Source organism: Scyliorhinus canicula, chromosome 17 (genome assembly GCF_902713615.1).
Source record: "Scyliorhinus canicula chromosome 17, sScyCan1.1, whole genome shotgun sequence".
Classification (NCBI taxonomy): domain Eukaryota; kingdom Metazoa; phylum Chordata; class Chondrichthyes; order Carcharhiniformes; family Scyliorhinidae; genus Scyliorhinus; species Scyliorhinus canicula.
Genome location: NC_052162.1, coordinates 94,642,920 through 94,666,319, shown reverse-complemented (window position 1 = coordinate 94,666,319; position 23,400 = coordinate 94,642,920). Strand labels below are relative to the sequence as shown.

Here is a 23,400-nt window from a genome sequence, read left to right as displayed (position 1 = left end):
CTGGGATTGGGTGGTTGTGTGGGGGGTGGGGGGGGGGAAGAGGAGAAGAGAGAGAGAGAGAGAGAGAGAGAGAGAGAGAGAGAGAGAGAGAGAGAGAGAGAGAGAGAGAGAGAGAGAGAGAGAGAGAAGAGGAAGGGGAGAGAGAGCGAAGAGGGAGAGAGAGAGCGAAGAGGGAGAGAGAGAGCGAAGAGGGAGAGAGAGAGAGAAGAGGGAGAGAGAGAGAGAGAGAGAGAGAGAGAGAGAGAGAGAGAGGTGGTGGCATAGTGGTATTGTCACTGCACTAGTAATCCAGAGACCAAGCTTTCTCTAGTAGTACGGGATTGAGCAGATGGAATTTAAATTCAATAAAAATCTGGGATGACCATGAAACCATGGCACAGCGGTTGGCACTGCTGCCTCACAGTTTCAGGGTCTCGGGTTCAATTCCAGCCTCTGGTTTTCTCCCACAGTCCAAAGGTGTGCAGGTTAGGTGGATTGCCCATGTTAAATTGCCGCTTAGCGTCCTAAAGGTTAGGTGGGGTTATTAGGTTACGCGGGTAAGGTGTAGGCTTAAGTAGGGTGCTCTTTCCAAGGGCCGGTGCAGACTCGATGGGCCGAATGGCCTTTTTCTGCACTGCATATTCTATGATTGTTGTAAAAAACCATCTGGTTCACAAACGTTCATTAGGGAGGTAAATCTGTTGTCCTTATCTGGTCTGGCCTACATGTAATTCCAGATCCACAGCAAAGTGGTTGACTCATACGCCCTCTGAAATGGCCTAGCAAACCATTCAGTTCAAGGGCAGATAGGGATGGGCAACAAATGATGGCCTCGCTAGCGATGCTCAGATCCCATGAAATATTTTGTTTAAAAAGGCACTGTGGGCCTTCCCACACCACTTGGATTGCAGCATTTCAAGAAGGCAGCATACCACCAAGAATCCATAGAATCCCTACAATGCAGAAGGAGGCCATTCAACCCATCAAGTCTGCACTAACCCTCTAAGAGCACCGTAACCTTGGCCCACTCCCCGCCCTCTCCCTATAATCCCACCTAACCTGCACATCTTTGTATGATGGGATCATCTGGAGCACCCGGAGGAAACCCATCCAGACACGGGGAGATCATGCAAACTTCAGACAGTCACCCAAGGCCAGAATTGAACCAGTGTCCTTGGTGCTGTGCGGCAGCATCTTCTCAAGGTCAATGATGGATGGATGATAAAAGCCAGTGTCACCCACATGCCATGAATGAATGAAAAACAAGGTCTGAAAGAGTTAATCTTGCTCACGGGTAGGGGAGCAGAACCCCAAGTCGAGAAAGCAGTGACAAAGTAAAGAAAAGACAAACCACAGAGAGGAAAAACGGAAGAAAATGTTTGTAAAAGCTAAATTAGCATCAAACTAATAATTGGGTCATCTGAAGGTTTTGAATTAAGCCCAGAAATCTTCTAAATATCTTAAGTCATTATTTTTTGAGTAAGCAATACCTACAGCATTTATTCCCCAAACACAAAGGCATAGGCAACGTCAATCACTTCAGGTTTTGAAAAATCCAGGATATGGTTAACTTATGCATATCATTGTTCAGAGGGACAGCATTGTTTGTAATGTTATAGAACAATCAACAAAACATAGCTTAGAGCATCTTGAGGCACCTTTCTACAGTGGCTTCAACAGCAGAAATATGATGCTGTTCTCACCATCAGGCACTGTAATGTAAACATTGTTGCAATCATCAGAGCCTAAAATGTTCAGAAGTCTGGCATAGGGTAGAAGGACTGCAATCCTGACCCAATAAAGCACCAAGACAAATTTCCCGAAACCTGTATGTTCAAGTCAGGACTTGGTCTCAAATCCAAGGCTTTCTTTGCTCTAGGTTCACACTGATGAGTCACCAGAGAGCCATCTCTGCAGGGAGATCTAACGGCATCACTGGCATACACAGTAACACGAGTGGTAAATTTCTTAAAATCAGCACTGAGATCCCAGGATTTGGCAGCAAACATAGTGGAGCATAGTAGGAAACAAAGATCAGTCTCTAGAAACATGGAAAATAAGGAAGCAAAAGTATTTGATGCATAAAATACTGAAAAATTAAAAGTTGGCAAATTTGTGACAACACCTTCAAATTCAAAAAGTTTTTACAAATCTGCAAACCACGTTTACTACGGCGAGGAAGGAGAGGAGGCGGATTGCAAGTTACAAGGCCCCAATTTAGAACATAAAAATATCCCACGATGTGCAGCTTTGCCATCACATGGTTTTGATCAGTGCTCAATTTAATCAAATTTTGCAGCCTATTTCCAGCACGTGGGACCAAACATTAGTTGAATATTAATTAGGATGTCTCAGCATGTCTTACATAATAATTGGCAATCATTATATTGCTGTTCAGTGCAAGGTATCCTATTTGTAGACAGTTAAATTGTGCAGGCAACCTGGCATTGGCTTGTCTTAAACTGCAGTAGTGACAAACATTTTCACATGCTCAAAATCCTAATTTGATCTAGTTCGTAAGCAGCTTGTACAGAAAGCAAAGGCTCATAAACAAATAGTCTCTGGCTGTGCTCATGCAATTCCTGGTCTTGGATTTGAAATAATACAGACACAAGCCTGAGTTTCCTGACGATCTGCCCATTTTCTTGTGGAATGGTGCAAATAGCAAAACAGAAAATATATACGTTAATAGCTGAAGCCACTCAATATTAGCATCTAGCAAAGGAACAACGTTTACAAGAGGAGGCGGTGGCGTCATGGTATTGTCACTGGACTAATAAAACAGAATAAACCAGAGACGCAGAGTAATGCTCTGGGGACCCAAGTACAAATCCCGCCACTGCAGATGGTGAAATTTGAATTTCTGGTTCACTAAAATCCCTTACCTGGTCTGCCCGACATGTGACTCCAGACCCACAGCAATGTGGTTGACTCTTAACTACCCCCTCAAATGCAATTAGGGATGGGCCTACGACGCCCACGCCTCATGAACAAATTTTTAAAAAAGAATTAAAGGACTTACCATGTGTTCTCCACTTAGATCTTGAACCATTTTAATCTGATCAAAGTCGTAGGGCCCTTTGAAGCCGTGGGCTGCTTTAAACTTAGCAGGTCTTGTGTAAGGCATCCCCTCATCATCACTGGAAGAAGCATCATCTTGATCCATATGGAACACTAAGGACAGCAACAACTGACAATTTTACAACAGTGACACAAATTCAACAGGTATGACATTGCACTGCTTAGAACTGTGATGTTTGTAAAGAACCTTCCCGTCGAATCCCTTATTTTCATTTATTTTACTTTGTTGTCATAATTTTGATTCGTGAATATTTAAGTCCTTTAAGTCGAGTAGAGGAAGTGAGGAACTTACTGTGCTCTTGGAGATTTAGTTTTTGAACAGCAGAACTCAGACGTTCTGGCACCCAAAAGATCGGAGGGATTCGATTTGATTGGTTGGCCGGTGGCCAATGAATTGGTCAACGGCCGTATAATAGTGTCCGGCAATGGGTGGTGATTAGGTCCAACCTGTGTGGGATGGTTTGCAGAGAACCCAGCAAAGGACATTTGGGTCCTGGATACTGAGGGGAGCTGTGAGCTGCTGTCTCTCTTTCTTTCTCCAGAAATGCTGCCCAACTGCTGTTTACTGAACCTGCAGAGAGGATTTTGAGGCGTTGTTGAATCCACAGTGAACACCACTACAGTCTGAAAGCAAAAACCTCCAACTGAAGGCCGAGACTGAAGAAGGGTGAAACAGAGACTTTGATCCTCTTTATTTTTATTAACATTCCTCTTTCCCCTCTGTATTTTTCTGCCTAGTGTGTTTAGAGGGGTGAGTTAAGGGGGGGGGGGGGGGGGGGGGGGGTTAGGAATTAGATAATAGTTAACCAGTTGTATTTGCTGCATATTTAATTGTAGTTGTTAACAAAAATTGAGTTTATATTTACAAACCTGGTGACTGTAGTTATTGGGCAGCCAGAGACCGAAGTCTTGGGGTCTTTTCTAAGAATTAATTGTTAATTTCAATTGTGTTGCGATTCCGGGTCAAGTGGGGCTAGAATTGATCGTGCAGTAGTCCAGGTGTTGTACCATAGTACAACACTCCACTTTCAACATGAGAGGCTAAGTGTTAATTGGCATGAAAAAGCATTGGAAATTTATTGTCTCTTCCCAAATCCCCTTATCGGCTTCTTCAATACCTCCTTTCACAATCACACGGGTAGTCCAAATTATTATATAATTGCTACAGCAACTTACCCCTCTCCAAAAGCATTATGATAAAACAAACCTGATCAGGAGTTCTTTTCAAACATTAAGGCATTCACACTTTAAACTTACCTTCATCTCGGACACTCTTAACTTTATTTACAGCTTTTTCACCATACTCTTCAGCGAGATGCTTGGCTCTCTTCACTGATTTACCCAAAAATTTCTTCAGTTGATTTCTGGAAAGGAAATAACATTTATCAGACAAAACTATACCTTCCAGATCTCCCCACGCTGTTCAGGGACAAGTAACCCAGAGTGAAAGTAGCAGCTAAAGTAATAGGTAATGCTTTAACATTGATACTGAATATTATCATTGATACTGAATTGCAAGTATGAATAAAGGTCAAGATAGTCCATGGTTACAGAGCTTTGTGGCCGGTTTAACACCTTAATGGGTGCAATGAAAGATGACAAGTTTACAGAGAGTGTCATTGGATAGACCTTCCAAATTCTAGTTGTTTTGGGAGAGGAGTGTTATGGGAGAACGTGGTTAAGAGAAGAAAAACAGGAAGGGAGGGAAGAGGTTTACAAGAATAGTTCCAGTGATGAGAAACATCTATCATTAAGATAGATTGGGGATGTTGGGACTGTTCTCCTTGGAGGGAAGAATAACAGGAGATTTGAAAGAGGCATTCAAAACCATGAGGGGGCTGGACAGAGTAGATATGAAAAACTTTTTTAAAGGATCAAGAACACGGTCACCAATTTAAATTGATTTGGAAAATAAACAATTATGATATGAGAAAAAAAAGTTTCACACAGCGAGTGGCTCGGATCTAGAATGCAGAGGTTCAATCAAGGCATTCAAGAGGGCATTTGATGATTACTTGAATAGAAACAATGTGCAAGGGTACTTGGAAAAGGCAGGGGGATGGAACAAAGTCATGATGCTCATTTGGAGAGCTGGTACAGACACGATGGGCTGAATGGCCTCCTTGTGCACCATAATTCTGTGAAATAATTTTGAGTTTGCTTTCATCTGCTGGTTTGGCAATTTAAAATAATTTTCTCTCCAGTAAAATTCTCTGGGAGCTGCTGGGACAGATGGCTGAACAATATTTTTCTGGAACCATGTGTACTGTGAGGACATTTTCATTTTATCAGAGAAAGTATGATTTCTCTAACCAAAATAAACTATTTCCAGTGAAAGTAGTCCAAGAACACTGCATTTGTGCCTCTGGTTTCTAGTGGAACATTGAAAGGGTTCAACAACTGTAAACAACTGCATAGATTTGTTCTGATTGCAAAACAGTGTACATACAGGACAAGTGAATTCAAAGATGCCCTGCATAGCATCATATTTAAGGTTGCAGTCATACAATAGCCAAAGTCTCAGTTATGCAAATGGTCAGAAGTTAGCATCAACCATGCTTCACAGCAGATAACCCTGCCTGCCAAAAGTAGGTCTCGCATGTATTACATGCCATATACAGAGCAGGCTGTGTAATGCACCTATTCTATGACAATGTACACGTTCCATATGAATCACCTGCAAAGGACCACGGAAATTATGGCCAACCCGGGACTCAGACACACTGTGGCGAAGATTAGTGGGAGACTGGCGGACTGGGAAATCTTTAGGGGGCACAATAGAAAGCTACTAAAAAAGCTATAAAGAAGAGTAAGATAGATTATGAGAGTAAACTTGTTCAGAATATAAAAACAGATAGTAAAAGTTTCTATAAATATATAAAACAAAAAGAGTGGCTCAGGTAAATATTGGTCCTTTAGAGGAAGAGAAGGGAGATTTAATAATGGGAGATGAGGATATGACTGAGGAACTGAACAGGTTTTTTAGGTCGGTCTTCATAGTGGAAGACACAAATAACATGCCAGTGACTGATGGAAATGAGGCTATGACAGGTGAGGACCTTGAGATGATTGTTATCACTAAGGAGGTAGTGATGGGCAAGCTAATGGGGCTAAAGGTAGACAAGTCTCCTGGCTCTGATGGAATGCATCCCAGAGTGCTAAAAGAGATGGCCAGGGAAATTGCAAAAGCACTAGTGATAATTTACCAAAATTCATGAGACTCTGGGGTGGTCCTGGCGGATGGGAAATGAGCAAACGTGACACCACTGTTTAAAAAAAGAGGTAGGCAGAAAGCGGGTAATTATAGGCCAGTGAGCCTACTTCCCTTCAGTAGTAGGGAAGATGCTGGAATCTATCATGAAGGAAGAAATAGCGAGGCATCTGGATAGAAATTGTACCACTGGGCAGACGCAGCATGGGTTCATAAAGGGCAGGTCGTACCTAACTAGAGGAATAACAGCAAAAGGGATTATTATTTAAATGATAAAATATTAAAACATGCTGCTGTGCAGAGAGACCTGGGTGTGCCAGTGCATGAGTCGCAAAAAGTTGGTTTACAGGTGCAACAGATGATTAAGGCGGCAAATGGAATTTTGTCCTTCATTGCTAGAGGGATGGAGTTTAAGACTAGGGAGGTTATGCTGCAATTGTATAAGGTGTTAGTGAGGCCACACCTGGAGTATTGTGTTCAGTTTTGGTGTCCTTACCTGAGAAAGGATGTACTGGCACTGGAGGGTGTGCAGAAGAGATTCACTAGGTTAATCCCAGAACTGAAGGAGTTGGATTACGAGGAGGGGTTGAGTACACTGGGACTATACTCTTTGGAATTTAGAAGGATGAGGGGGGAATCTTATAGAAAGATATAAAATTATGAAGGGAATAGATAGGATAGATGCGGGCAGGTTGTTTCAAATGGCGGGTGAAAGCAGAAATACGGGGGATAGCCTCAAAATAAGGGGAAATAGATTTAGGACTGAGTTTCGGAGGAACCTCTTCACCCAAAGGGTTGTGAATCTATGGAATTCCTTTGCCCAGTGAAGCAGTTGAGGCTCCTTCATTAAATGTTTTTAAGATAAAGATTGATAGTTTATTGAAGAATAAGTGATCAAGGGTTATGGTGCTCGGGCCGGAAAGTGGAGCCGAGTCCACAAAAGATCAGCCATGATCTCATTGAATGGCGGAGCAGGCTCGAGGGGCCAGATGGCCTACTCCTAGTTCTTATGAAGTTAAGTATAGGTTATTGTAGTTGTTAGGTGTAGTTTAACTTGCAGTGTTTTATTTTGCATCTCGAAGTAATCCTTGTGTGTAAATAAACTATCTTTGAACTTGAACTGACTAACTAGTTGTTGGTCATTTGATCAATATCCGGTAAAGCCTTGTGGTGGTATCATTTGATACCTGGCGACTCTGAAAAGCAATATCATTAATAACTGCCATATCTAGTTAATTTGGCAACATTATTGGTGCCGATTGGTAACATTATTGGTGACGCTGGTGAGACAGTATCCATTCATGAGAAACAGCAACATTATTGGTGAATGGTGGGATTTGAATTCGAAGTGATTTTGTCACTCTGAGAACCCACAAAACTTTGCATTAGAAATCCAATTGAGGAAAAGTGAAAGAAACCACAAGTGTAAGGCCCGTATCGATCAAATCACCAAGATTCGGAAGTATGTTTTAACTTGCATGTGTACTAACAGGGATACAAGGTAAACTCGTTCAATTTGGCGTAAAACTATCGGGAGTATTGTGAACCGGAAAATAGCTTAGGCCATACCCGTTGTTCGAATCACCGCCTTATTCCCCTTGTCCCAAATTAACGGTAGGAAAACAGAGATCACAGTAGGGAAAAGAGATAATCGTAGCAATGGCCACAAAAGCGATGGAACTCCTAATGTAACCCGCAGGAACCCAAGGTCACAGCGACCAACAGAGCAGAGCACTGCCCCATATGGGAAGAGGGATTGAGGAAGTACTTGAAGGGGAAAGGATGGCCCCTTTGGTCCGAGTTTTGTTCAAATGATGAGTCAGGTCCAGTACGCATAGGACAAACCTAGTGCGACAACCTAACCGAGGTACATAAGAACGCAGCGAAAGTTCGTAAGCCGATGGCAATAGTGTCCTGCTTGGCACAGTTGAGAGGCACAGAGGAGGTCGTGAGGACGCTCCGCAGACAGCTAATTGAGAAAGTGGAGAATGAGGGAAACTATAGTGAATGTGAAAAGATTAATGAGCAACTCCGGGAACAGTTGGCAGCTAAAGATAAAGAGATGGCTGATGTCAAACGGGCACACCAATCTTGTTTCGTTCACCTTAGCAGCTTTCAGACCCAGTACGATAAAGCCTACCAAGATACACAATGTTGGTACAAGAAGAGACAGAACAGCAGGTATCACAGTTAACAAGACAATGCGCAGATTTAAAGGCAGCTTTACGAGTGCTCCATAGCTCCACTACAGAACAAAGACAGAGCACAGTAGACCACGCGAAATGGAGACGACAAATAGAGAAGTCGCAGTCACTGCTGTCAGTGTAAAACGGATTCAGAGATACCTTTGGACAAGATTTAGGTGAGGAGAATGGCCCCAATTGGCAACAACTAAATGAAACCGCCTATAGATATGTGGAGAATACCGAAAATCACAATAGAGCACCCCAGGTCCTGAAAAGGAAAGCACCCGTACCACCAACTGCACAGGCAGCACACACCCCCATGAATCCAGTCACCACACAGCGCAACTCATTGGACCTGGATGATCTTGATTTTGTTTACACCACCCCACTAACCATCACCCAATTGAGAGATGCCTGCACTAAAATTGAACCATTTGAACCCACCGCAGACTCACATAATTTATTTGAGAGAGTACGAAAGCAAACGGTTACGTATGGTCTACACGAAAGGGAGGAAGTTAAGCTTCTAGTCATGAGCCTTGACCCGCCCATTAGCTCAGCTTTACCAGAACCCCAGAATGTAGGAGGAGGAAGTCTACAAGAAATGACAACGGCTAATTTAGATGCAATCGGGTCCAACAAGGGAGACCCAGTAAAGGTTTAAACCGTGGTGGGCAAAAGAAGGGAGAGCATCCGACCGCATTTGCAGGTCATCTTTGGATCCATTTTAAAGCAGTATTTGGGGATTTGAACCCCGCACACTGAGATAACGACAAACATAACTAAAAAGTCTCCCACGCCACAGAAATGGGTTAAAAGGCTTGTGTAAATTACGACCCCGTAGACGCCACACATAATGAAGTTTGGGTTTTAAAGCGACTCTTCAGAGCTTGGGAACAATCCCTACATAGGAAGGCAGATCAGGAAAAGTCAGAGGCGAATATGCACCCAGTCAGGACTAATCAGGACCCAGAATGGTTAAATGAGGGCAGACATGAAGGACAGCACTCCAGAGCACAGGTTGCTATAATTGTGAACACATGGAACATTACGCCCGCGAATGTAGACAAAACCCCCTTAACCAGCAACGGCACCAGCAATCGAACCCCCCACCGAGGAACAATGTTAGGCCCATACATAGCATTAGCGCCCGAACAGATAATGCAGTGATCAACACCACAGATTGACGGTGTTCGGACTCCTCAACTTGGGTTGCGACACACTCTGGGACAAATCAGGCAGACCAGTAGTCACAGGCACAGTCTGGGGACATCCAGTAGAGTTCCTTTGGGACACAGGAGGGTCCCGCAACACTTTAAACTCCTCCACAATGTTTCAGCGCGACAAATGGCCCACCACAGACACCAACACCCTTAGTGGATTTACAGGACATGTACATCAGGGACACATTACAGCCCCTGTAGATAGTCAGATAGGAACCATAAACACCAGGCACCCCGTTGTTTTCGTCGATTTGCCCCAAACAGCCGAGCACATTCTAGGAATCGACTTTATGAGTTCCCACAACCTTTCCTTTGACCCCGTGAATAGGTGTATATGGAAAATGGCTAAAACAGCGAGGTCCCCCGCTACGCTCACAGTAAAGGACTACAAACATAGGATTTGCCCAGTAGGAGACGATTGGTTTAATCCGCAAACAATTAGTACAGACCAGACAATTAGAGAGGTCCTCAGAAAACATAAAACAGCCTTTGTCCAACACAAACACAATTGTGGTAAGATCCCTGGCATGGTCACAATTTCAGGTCCCGATCCCAAGCCCCAGAAACAATACGGTTTCTCAAAGCAAGCCGAGCTTACTAGATCAAGGAGTAATTTGGCCCGTAGCCTCAATAAACAATGCCCCAATTTGGCCTGTAAAGAAACCCGACGGTTCATGGAGATTAACCATTGACTACCTCGAGCTCAACAAGGTCACCCCATTAGCAGCCCCCACCGTTGCCACGAGTCCCGAAACCATGTTCAAACAGGGAGTACAAGTAAAGTACTTTACAGTGCTGAACATTAGCAATGGCTTCTGGTCCATACCCTTAGGTAAGGCCTGTCAATACAAGTTCGCGTTCACATTTCAAGGGCAGCAGTACATGTGGACATGCCTCCCGCAAGGTTTCCACAACTCCCCCTCCATTTTTCACCGACAATTGGCCAACGGACTTTGCAAATTTTCCCACCCCAAATGCCTTATTCAGTATATGGACGACTTACTCCTACAGATGGACACAAAGGAAGAGCATGTTAAGCTTCTTTCAGAATTGCTAGGTCACTTACAATCAATTGGATGTAAGGTTAACCCGAAAAAAGCCCAGATCCTAACAGAGAAGGTCCTTTATTTAGGCACCATTATCACCCACAGGAAGAGAGAGATTGAACACAAACAGATTGAGTCAATAGTTAAATTGCCCCTGCCCCACAATGTCACTGCACTCCAGTCATTCTTAGGATTAGTTGGATATTATAAGAACCATATAGATGGTTTTGCCACAAGCGCAACCCCACAAGCTCCAAAAAAGAACACCCCATGGGAATGGCTTCCTCAGCACACAGACACCATCGATGAACTAAAACGCGCCCTAGGCACAGCCCCCGCTTTGCAAGTCCCAGACCCACACTCTCCCTACGCCATAGAAGTAGCGACCACCGACCGAACCCTATCAGCAGTACTCCTACAGGAAAGACATGACTGATTAGAACCTGTAGCCGATGCCTCACGAATTTTGGATCCCGTAGAGCAAGGATTTTCAGCCTGCAAACGGCACTTGCTCGCAGTCTTTTGGGCAGTGCAGTATTTTGCATATATCACAGGCCTTAACCCAGTAATGATCTATTTTTATATAAATTTAGAGCACCCAATTCATTTTTTCCAATTAAGGGGTAATTTAGTGTGGCCAATCCACCTACCCTGCACATCTTTGGGTTGTGGGGTTGAAACCCACGCAAGCACGGGAAGAATGTGCAAACTCCACACAGAGACCCAGAGCCAGGATCGAACCTGGGACCTCGGCGCCGTGAGGCATCAGGGCTAACCCACTGTGCCACCGTGCTGCCCCTCAGTAACGATTCTAACCGAGCATACCCCAACGCAGCTATTGTTAGATGGTAGGTTAAAGGACAGTTCAGTCAGACAGATTAGAGTAGCTCGCTGGACACTGTTGTTACAAGGAAGGGACATTACAGATAAACGTACAAAGATCCACACATTTTTAGCAGATAACCTTCCGTATGCAGGAACCCCACGAGTGCCAGATCATTACAGCCAAACACCATACAGGACCCTTTATTCCGAAGTCACTACACGCACAAGCAGGCATGAGAACACAGAATCCCCAAGACCACAGACAACGCTTTAAAGATTTATGTAGACGGTTCCTCCACCATGGAAAATGCGAAGAGAATAACTGGTTGTGGAATTTATGTGGAAGAAGCGCATTAGAGGAAATATCTTTAAAATTGCCCAGCCACCTAGGATCACAAGCTGCTGAATTAGCAGCTATAGCATATGTAGTGCAGCACCCAGATTCCTTTCCGACCCCATCGGACATACATTCAGACAGTTTATATGTGTGCAATAGTTTGACAGAATTTTTGCCCGTGGGAATCTCGAGGATCCGTATCCGCTGAAGGTAAACCCCCACCCTCAGCCCCATTGTTGAAGCATATCCTTAAGACAGCAAAAGACCGCACATACGACATAATCAAAGTGAGAAGCCATCATCGTTCCTCCCCAACAGGTAACGTATAGGCAGACGCCTTAGCCAAGTCAGGATCACACCACGGACACTTTTGGCAACCCCCCCCGAAAGTGAACCGATACACGCAGTCCAGGTTTCACAGACCAATATCGAAGATTTAGCCCAGGCCCAAAAGGCAGCCGACACTCTTCCCACGTTTTAGACGGTAACTTCCCAACCCCCTACGACAAATCCAAGGACTCACTGACGGTACAGGACGGTAGTTTTGAAAAATGGAATTGATGTGGTCCCCACCCAGGACAGAAACCAGATAATACGGACGCTGATATCAGGGGATAGACAATACCATTGCCCAAATTTGACCTTTGTGCTGGTGGCCCGATTTAAAAGCAGACGTCACGAATTATGTGGAGAACTGTTTAATCTGTGCACAGAACAATCCTGAAAGGGACTCCAAGAAATTGAGACACACCCGACCTGTTAATGGCCCATGGACAAATTTACATCTCAACTACATTGATCCACTCCCCACCCTGCAGAAATGGTTTTAAATATGGATCAGTAGTAATCGACACCTTCACAAAATGGGTAGAAGCATTTCCCTCCCTGACGAACACAGCGAAAGCCACAGCTAAGATTTTGACCCAACAGATATTTACATGCTGGGGTCTTCCCCGCAGCATTGAGTCAGACAAAGGTTCCCATTTCACCGGCAGAGTCATGCAAAATGTCCGAACAATTTTTGGAATCAAGCAAAAATTTCACAGAGCGTATCATTCCCAATCCAGCGGCATTGTTGAATGAATGAATCGCACCTTGAAAGCAACCATTAGAAAAATGGGGCAACAGCATAACACCACATGAGACACAGTCCTCCCATTCGCCCTTATGTTTATTAGTAACACAGTGTCCAGTTCCACAGGTTTCACCCCCCACACTCTCATGACCGGACAGCCCATGAAAGGAACTGTATTTATTAGGTCTCGATTTGGCAAGCCCCACAGTCACCGCACTCACCCACGAAAAAGCAGTCCAACAAGTCACGGAAAATATTAAAGCAGCAGAGCTCAGTGCAGCTGTCCGACTAGGCGCTAGGAAAAAGCAGAGTACGGCCTGCTTTGATAATACAGTCCACCCCGTAGAGTATACAGTCGGTCAGCAAGTAATGGTTTCCCTGTACAATCCCAGTTCGTTCCTCTCCCCTAAATTTTCAGGACCCTACTCCATTTTGGACAAAGTGAGCCCCTCTGTGTACAAGATAATGTACCCCAATGGTAAAACTGGTTGGTTCCACATCAACCTGCTCAAAGTCAATGGAACCCAATGTAGCTACTCCCACCAGATCTCCCTGGCAATAGCAGACGATTCCACCCCGCTCATCGATAACCTAGTCCAACCCTCCCCCAGCCATGACAGCACGTCCACGCCCACAGAACCGACCTCGTCTCCGCCCACAAGTACGACTTTCCACCTTGAGTTTGATTCAGACGATAACGCCAGCCTCCCCGAACTGACCACTGGTACAACCTCCCTGGCCCCAGTCACTCCAGCCCCTGGAACCACGAACAGGACAGGTTTGGCCCCCAATATCCCCTTCCACAGGCAGAGCCACCGCCACCGCCCGACAACAGTAATTTGCCCTTCACTGCCACCGCCCCTACGCCTCATGAAAAACGATCCCCTTTTAGGCACCGCTATAACTCTTGTAGATTGGCAAGACATGACGATTCAGATTCCACGACGGCCCACGTGGCCACGGCACAAAAATGGCAGACACGAGCCTGGCAACCGGGAGATGGTGACGATTCAGAGTCGGACTCCCGTTACGGTAACCCTTTTACAACGCTTTTCGATACAGAACCCCGAGGTGTCCAGATGATGTGAAAAAGGAGCCGCATAAGAATTACACTGTCCTACTTACTGATGGAGCCTGCCTGCCTTCTTTCCTTCTTTCTTTCTTATTGCTACATGGTTTTAATTAATGTTGGCCTGACACACAATTTCTTGATACAGTCATAGGTACTTTTCCGATGCCATTTACTGACCAATGGCCGTTCAAGGAACAACTGTTGGCTCTCATGTGTTACAAATTCTTTCCGCTCGTTTCGGTCACCGAGGTAGTGGAGTAACGGCACTAATTCCCGCCCTGCTTGAGGACGCCAAATGCATCCGGTCAGCTAAGCTTGGGTAGTGGAGCAACGACACTGATCACCGCCCTACCTGGGATTCCCACCCATTCTTGCCCTGCCGCGGCCCACACGCACCTCATGTTCCCGTCACTTTGAGTACTCCGGAATGGTGCTTTACACTTTTCACGGTCTTTGGCAGGTCTTAGTTTTCCCTTCTCTGCTCTTATTGTGGATTAAAGAATGCCCTTTGCCACAGTTACACTCAACTCTTTACCTTCCACGACTCCTTGGTCGCTTCTCCACCTGCCATTTACACGTTTGACATACTTGGTTGCCACATATGCTGCTATACGCGAACTACCTCTGGACCCTGGGACGAAGAAACTTTATAAAACTGGCCGCCCTAAAATTCGGCTGGTTAAGATAAGCCTCAACCTCCCATGGCTGTGATTTAATAAAGACTGGACTGCAAAATTGTCTGCCCACTCCCCGCATCGACCACAAGATGCGAGAGTCTCTGTACTTTAAAAATTTGCATTTCTTGTCTTTCCAAAAAGGTTATTTTAAAAAATATGAGGGAGTCACACATGGTGACAATTCTCATGGGTAATTGAAGTTAAGGAGAGAAAGACAAACAAAATGAGATGTTAACCTAAGATAATAACAGATATTATGCTTGCACCCCCAGGAATATATGGAAAACGGAAGACAGAAGACAAGATGAAGAGAGAACTGATGACCTACATTGTGATCATTGCTGGGACTCCTACAACAGCGCGCGTTACAAGCCTCTGTACCCTACACCACACCAGCCCCGAACATGACCACACAACATGATACCCCTAGCCCGGACACCACACCACACAGAGATAAACACTGATACCCCCACTTGGTGCGAGAACATTGTTAAATGGTATTCCCTTTCCTACACAGTAGAGGCCCTTCTGGTGATAACTATAATCTGCAGTGTCATGCAAACACTTAGACTCCCCAAATGGCGAAAAAGAGCCTCCCGCTACCCGATATATACACTCCCTTCTTCGGAATTCACCCAACCCAACAAACAATGTACCTACCGATAAAAATAGAGATTGTACACATCTGTAACATTGGTAAGTTAAGTAGAAATGTGATGCTGCCGTTGGTCTAAAAATGTTGTATTGTACATAAGTTCTGGTACATAAGGGGCTGGTTTAGCTCACTCGGCTAAATCGCTGGCTTTTAAAGCAGACCAAGCAGGCCAGCAGCACGGTTCGATTCCCGTACCAGCCTCCCCGGACAGGCGCCGGAATGTGGCGACTAGGGGCTTTTCACAGTAACTTCACGGAAGCCTACTCGTGACAATAAGCGATTTTCATTTTCATTTCATGTTCCTTTTTATGCCAGCATCATGAGAGTAGCTTAGATAGTGATAGTCAGATATTCCCTTGTGCGAATAAGTTAAATGTGTAATAGTTGAATGTTTTGTAGTGACTTCTTAGAGATTATGAATGAATGATGTGTTAAGAAAACTTAGGTAAATGCTCCAAAATATAGGACAGAGTAGTGTAGAACCTGTCCTTGACCAAGGGTAACCAGCACACCAAGGACGGATGAGGGATCAACAGTGTGATCCACCACGCTTTGCGTTCAGGATCAAGAGGATGGGATGTAGCCATCTCAGATGCCCACCTGCAAAGAACCATGGGAATTATGGCAAACCCAGGACTCAAGAGCTTGTGTGTGTCTTTGCAACCCAGATAGCTAGGTGCGATCGAAACCCCCGTTCATTTGCATTCTAATGGCCCATTTCCCCAGAACAAAAGGACTGTACTCGGGGAACCGATATAGATGCAGACTAACCGGCGCCACTCCCTTTGCTAAGAAAGCCCAAACAGCCAAGGTCAATTACCGCTCAGGACACGCCCATCCATCAAGGCACCCGCCCCTTTATTGGCCAAAATCGAAGGCAGTGATTGAATCCTGTCGAATTATTGGGTCCAAAGCCAAGGACTGCCCCGAAGAGCGTGAAATCCCAGAGGGATAAAAAGGGACACAGCCAGGTGTTCGGTCTCTCTTGGCCCTGGCCTACACCTAAAACCAAGTGTAGCATTACGACCAGAAAACAAGTTCAAGACCAACGATCGCTACCAGACGGATGAGCCCAGCAGAAACGAAGCCACTTCTTCTACCCAGCCACGCAATATCCGAACAAAGGCCTTCTTCATCTGCAAACAGCCGGTTGCCCTGAAGTTAAGTATAGGTTATTGTAGTTGTTAGGTGTAGTTTAACTTGTAGTGTTTTATGTTGCATATCGAAGTAATCCTTGTGTGTAAATAAGCTATCTTTGAAGTTGAATTGACTAACTGGTTGTTTGGTCCTTCGATCGATATCCGGTAAAGCCTTGTGGCGGTATCATTTGATACCTGGCGACTCTGAAAAGCAATATTATTAATAACTGCGATATCTAGTTAATTTGGCAACATTATTGGTGCCGATTGGCAACATTATTGGTGACGCTGGTGGGATAGTATTCCAGTCATTAAAAAGAGCAACACACCTCAAACTGCACTTGCCTCTTACCACTATACCCCTGAAATTTCTGCTCTCTCATGTTTATACGAAGCTTCCCATTAAAAGTGCTGGAATGCAGTAGCTTGTTATACAGTATCTTTAGCAGCATCAAGAGATTTACAGAAGCATGTCATACAAAAGTTGACTGAAAGCTTGGTCAAAACAAATTACTCAAATTGATGCAAGACAGCATCTCAACACACAACTTTAATACGGAGTTATAGTCATGCCTGTGTCGGGCGTTATAGTCACGCTTGTGTCATAGGACACCCTGAAGAGTCAACAATGAAGCATCTGTTTAACTGCTCCCCGGGGAAGAATAAGGTTCATGTATAATTGATAAGAAGGAAAGTCTAAAGTAGTATTCTATTTTCTAGAATAAATTAATTAGAACAATACTCTTGGTGAAAGAAAGTGGCTTTTGACTGTCACCAGGAAATTTCTCTAGTTGGATTTACCTTCTTATGCAACCACCATAGTGAATTACAGTAAACATTTCCTGAAGTCTTGGAGCGGTGCCAATGTAAAAAACACAAGGAGTTCCAACCAACCCGAGGTCTCCAACTCAAGATTGAGAGACAAGCATCAAAAGTTTAGATTTTTGAAGTGACCCGGTTCGACGTTTTGCCCTGAAGAGTTTGCAACAAAGTTGCTCCATAATATTCTCAAGATCACATGCAGTTTTTTAACATCTCATTTGTGGCTCCCAAATTTCCAGTTATTAGTATTATATGAAAAAAGCCTGAAGAAAATGAAGTCAAGAAAAGTAAGAGGTGGGTCTTTATTGTGAAGATAAAAGGTTAAAAATAAGCATGCGAGCATGCATACACTGGAAATACGAAGGGAAAAAAAAGGCGGTTAAAAACACAATAATTCAGTATTGAGTCTATTTTAATTTTGATTTTTTTTCTCTCTTAACATAGAACAGAACAGCACAGAACAGGCCCTTCAGCCCTCGACGTTGTGCCGAGCATTGTCCAAAACCAAGATCAAGCTATCCCACTCCCTGTCATTCTGGTGTGCTCCATGTGCCTATCCAATAACCGCTTGAAAGTTCCTAAAGTGCCCAACTCCACTATCACAGCAGGCAGTCCATTCCACACCCATTCTCGGAGTAAAGAACCTACCTCAGACATCCCTCCTATAACTCCCATCCTGAATCTTATAGTTATGCCCCCTTGTAACAGCTACATCCACCCGAGGAAATAGTCTCTGAACATCCCCTCTATCTATCCCCCTCATCATCTTATAAACCTCTATTAAGTCGCCTCTCTTCCTCCTCCGCTCCAAAGAGAAAAGCCCTAGCTCCCTCAACCTTTCCTCATAAGACCTATCCTGCAAACCAGGCAGCGTCCTGGTAAATCTCCTTTGCACCCTTTCCAATGCTTCCACATCCTTCCTAGGAGGTGACCAGAACTGCACACAATACTCCAAATGTGGTCTCACCAGGGTCATGTAAAGTTGCAGCATAACCCCACGGCTCTTAAACTCAAGCCCCCTGTTAATAAACACTAACACACTATAAGCCTTCTTCATGGCTTTATCCACTTGAGTGGCAACCTTCAGAGATCTGTGGACATGAACCCCAAAATCTCTGTTCCTCCACATTCCTCAGAACCCTGCCATTGACTGTAATCCGCATTCAAATTTTTTCTACCAAAATGAATCACCTCTCACTTATCAGGGTTAAACGCCATCTGCCATTTTTCGGCCCAGCTCTGCATCCTATCAATGTCTCTTTGCAGCCTACAACAGTCCTCCACCTCATCCACTACTCCACCAATCTTGGTGTCATCAGCAAATTTACTGACCCACCCTTCAGCCCCCTCCTCCAAGTCACTGATAAAAATCACAAATAGCAGAGGACCCAGCACTAATCCCTGTGGTACAACGCTGGTAACTGGTCTCCAGTCTGAAAATTTTCCATCCATCACCACATCTTCTATGTGATAGCCAGTTACTTATCCAATTGGCCAAATTTCCCTCGATCCCACACCTCCTTACTTTCTTCATGAGCCGACCATGGGGAATCTTATCAAACGCCTTACTAAAATCCATGTATACGACATCAACTGCTCTACCTTCATCTACATACTTAGTTACCTCCTCAAAGAATTCTATCAAATTTGACAGGCAAGACTTACCCTTCACGAATCCGTGTTGACTATCCCGGGTTAAGCTGCATCTTTCCAAATGGTCATAAATCCTATCCTTTAGGACCTTTTCCATTAACTTACCGACCACGTGTATTTCATTTCATTTATTATAGATGCAAATTATGTATTCTACGAGACACATGGAAAGCCACCTTTATTTGGCTTGGAAATGCAGAATTTTCATACTGTGGTTCTGAATAGAATTAATCTTTTAGAAAAGGGTTCTTCATGAAAAGGTAGGTTTTCGGCTCCTGCACTGGGGTCTCCAAAATTGATTTAATTCCTTCCATAAAAATAGGGAAGTCTTTTTAATAAAATGTACATGTTCCACAGACTTATCTTTTACATGAATGTGTCGTTTATGCTCATCATAGAACATAGAACAGTACAGCACAGAACAGGCCCTTCGGCCCTCGATGTTGTGCCGAGCCATGATCACCCTACTCAAACCCATGCTATACCCGTAACCCAACAACCCCCCCTTAACCTTACTTTTAGGACACTACGGGCAATTTAGCATGGCCAATCCACCTAACCCGCACATCTTTGGACTGTGGGAGGAAACCGGAGCACCCGGAGGAAACCCACGCACACACGGGGAGGACGTGCAGACTCCGCACAGACAGTGACCCAGCCGGGAATCGAACCTGGGACCCTGGAGCTGTGAAGCATTTATGCTAACCACCATGCTACCGTGCTGCCCCATCTATTACCATCTTATAAACATATTGCAATTTAAGGATTCCCCAAGGTATATGGAATATCTAGAGGAGTCGTGGTGGAAGATATTGTATGGTGCTACCTAATTTGGTCTGAAGTGGCTTAGTACAAAAAGGATTTAGAGGCACTCGAGAAGGTGCGGAGAAGATTTATATGAAATGAAAAATGAAAATCGCTTATTGTCACGAGTAGGCTTCAATGAAGTTACTGTGAAAAGCCCCTAGTCGCCACTTTCCGGCGCCTATCCGGGGAGGCTGGTATGGGAATCGAACCATGCTGCTGGCCTGCTTGGTCTGCTTTAAAAGCCAGCGATTTAGCTGAGTGAGCTAAACCAGCCCCTGTGAGCTAAACCAGCCCCTGTACAGGCCCCTACTCCTGCTTCCCAACCACCGTGGGGTGGGGGGGTTGGTTAGAGGAGGAGGTAGGGTGGGAAACACTCACGAAGTATAAAGACAATAGCAGAAATGCACGGTCATATATACGCAGACGAGGAAAGGCTATTCTCACTTTCCTTGAAAAAAGAAGGCTGCAGTGTGCCCTTCAAATTATGACTGGTTTTGATAGAACGAATGCAGAGAATGTTTCAATGAGTGGGGAAAAAGCATAACTAGAGGTCACCAATAGATGATGTCACCAAGAAACCCAATAGGGAATTCAGAAGACTTTTTTTTTTAAAACACAAAGAGTGATATGAATGTGGAACTCACTATCCTAGGGAGTGGTTGAAATTAAAATGAATAGTATTGATGCATTTAAAGGGATGGTAGGTAAGATTATGAGGGAGAAGACAATAGAGGCTGACGCTGGTAAATTTAAATGAGGAAAGATTGGGTGGGCAGCTCAAGTGGACCAGAAACATGGTCATGAACTGACTGGGCCGAATAGCCAATCTCATCCTATGCCACTTAAAAACATGACCTAATTAGGGTGGCACAGTGGTTAGCACTGCTGCCTCACAGCACTGAGGACCCGGGTTCAATCCCAGCCACTGGATCACTGTCGGTGTGGAGTTTGCACATTCTCCCCGTGTCCGTGTGGGTCTCACCTCCACAACCCAGGGGGGTAGATGGATGGGCCACACTAAATTACTCCTTAATTGGGAAAAAAATAATTGGGTACTCTAAATTTATTTTAAAAAACATGCTCTAATTTATATTGCAAATACAAATTATGTATCAACAATAACACTTCCTCAAAGTATTGGCAAGCATTTCCGATTGAGCAAGTCTACTTGAAACTTTCACCACAGTAAAAAGAAATTAACTTACGTTTTCTGTTTGATTTTGTGGCCATCTAGCTCACTTTGAGATGTCTGGCTTTTTTCTTCATCATCTGACTGTGCAGCATCATTACTACAATGGCAGAAACCACTCTGATTAAAGCTTACCATTGACTTGTTAACATATGGATATTTTACATGCAGTTATCAGTCTACATTCCTCACAAATTAATACACCAACTCAGTTTAAAATCAGATCCAAGTTGATTCCTTATACTAGGTTCATACACATTTCTCCTGTTAACTGATGTTAGGCATCAACTGAAGTAATGAGCCACTGTGACTCTGAAGTGTGCAAACGAGGTACAGAGGCAATTACATCTGAATAGACATTAAACACAATTAGGAATATAATTTGCTCGCTTTATTGACTAAACAGACCATTCATGTATAAGAAAGTGAAACTTGCCTTGTGCTCTTTCTGACTTTGAAGAGAAATGTCTTTCTTAGCTGGTATATTTGGGAAAACATTGTACACTGTCACTTTAATTCTGCTAAAACTTAACTCAGAATTTGTAACAAGCACAAAACCTCACCAATTGTGTTACGTGCAATATCTTTGCCAATTCTTTCATGGATATACAGAAACTTTTATGGTTTGGCACTTCAGCCAAAAGAACAGTTGACTGAAGTGATGGCGTATTACAAATTCATCATTAGTTGGTTTAATCTAGAAGCAACTTTGCTAGAAATTAGAAAACGAGTCTGCCTGACTTGGTATAAAATAAGTTTTATGATTGTTTGGACAAAAGGTATAATCATTAGAGATGTGGTGGGGGCAGATACTGGCCACATACCTCACATACTCCTTGGTTCGGCGCATGATGTGTAACGTCAGTGGGTTAAGACCTTTGGGAAGCTTTTCCTCTGCCATATTGAGAGGGATTTCTTCCCCAGTGTCGAGGTTCTTTACCATCACGCTTGCGAGAATTTCCTTTTGTAAAGCAAGAAACTGGTTAAAACGCTTCGAAAGAAAGTCTGATAAATCTCACAAATGCCCACAATGAAGTTTCTGATATGAAAAGACTAACGTAGAGCACAATGTGCAGCAAGATCCACAAAGTTGTTGTAATGCAAAAAAACAATGTTATTGCTGTTATTATTTAATAGACATTATGACATCATTGAGGAAAAGGCCACTGGGAGGAGTGTGCTAATTTACCTCTGCACTGCAATAATTGCATCACTCAACTACTTGCAGCTTCCGTAAATGAATAAGAATTTACACCAAGGGTTTTTCCACATGTTTGGTCTGTACAGGCAGGACATGTGAAGGTCAAATCGTTAAGTTAGATAAGGTGCCTGCTTAAGGGTGAATCTATCCTCACAAATGAAAATGGACCCAAGAATAGATGAAAGGTTTTACTGCATGCACTGATGCCACCTTGAGTGTTATTGTAATATAGGGCGGAAGCAACGTCAGATTGCCAGTTATTTGTTAACCAAAAAAACTGGTACATTTCCCCAAGGATTGACTTCCTTGGACCCTTCTGGAATCCAATCCACAGCTGCTGAACATAAGTACTGTCTACTGATTGTCTCTGGGTGGATAGGTTCTGGGTGGGTAGGTTAACCAGTGTAACAATACCAGTAATCGCAGGGCTAAATTGCCTCTTAATTGGAAAAAAAGAATTGGATACTTGAAGTTTTAAAAAATACTATACCAGTGACTGATCAGTGTTGAACCTAAAGATGAAACATCATATAGCCTGTGCCAACAAACCAAATTCAAAGTGCTCCCACTAGATTTTGTTTCCTCCCATCCCATTCCAAACACAGAGCCATAATTTTTTTTCCCAATTAAGGGTCAATTTAGTGTGTTCCTTTCCCTTCTGTTGGTACAGAGGCGAGGGTATCTGGTCTCTCCAGCGCAAAGTTTAGTGCTTGTACCATTTGTTTTTTGTAGAAATGTGTTGTGAAGTGTTTTAACAATCAGAGTATCCACACACCCCCACCCCCACTTCCCATACATTGGTACTGAGGGGAGGGTACCCTGCTTCACCCTACTCAAACCCACGTATCCACCCTATACCCATAACCCAACAACCCCCCCCCCCCATTAACCTTACTTTTTTTAGGACACTACGGGCAATTTAGCATGGCCAATCCACCTAACCCGCACATCTTTGGACTGTGGGAGGAAACCGGAGCACCCGGAGGAAACCCACGCACACAGGGGGAGGACGTGCAGACTCCACACAGACAGTGACCCAGCCGGGAATCGAACCTGGGACCCTGGAGCTGTGAAGCATTTATGCTAACCAGCATGCTACCCTGCTGCCCCTCTGTAAAATTTGAAAAAAACAAACAAACTTGTGGTTGTGGGGGTGGGACCCACACAGACATGGGGGTTATGTGCAAACGCCATGCTGACAGTGACCCGGGGCCGGGATCGA

General features: G+C 44.1%; 1 protein-coding gene across 2 annotated transcripts in view; it reads right to left on the bottom strand.

The window, feature by feature from the left end:
• wdr44 (WD repeat domain 44) overlaps nucleotides 1–23,400 on the bottom strand; it is a 93,967-nt gene that overhangs the window by 30,122 nt on the left and 40,445 nt on the right. For both annotated transcript variants that reach the window (XM_038774570.1, XM_038774569.1), the window contains exons 7-10: nucleotides 21,802–21,938; nucleotides 20,994–21,077; nucleotides 4,318–4,424; nucleotides 3,002–3,153 (exon numbers count right to left, since the gene is read on the bottom strand). In XM_038774570.1, coding sequence (XP_038630498.1) covers nucleotides 3,002–3,153; nucleotides 4,318–4,424; nucleotides 20,994–21,077; nucleotides 21,802–21,938 — 480 coding nt within the window. The remainder of the gene's footprint in view (nucleotides 1–3,001; nucleotides 3,154–4,317; nucleotides 4,425–20,993; nucleotides 21,078–21,801; nucleotides 21,939–23,400) is intronic.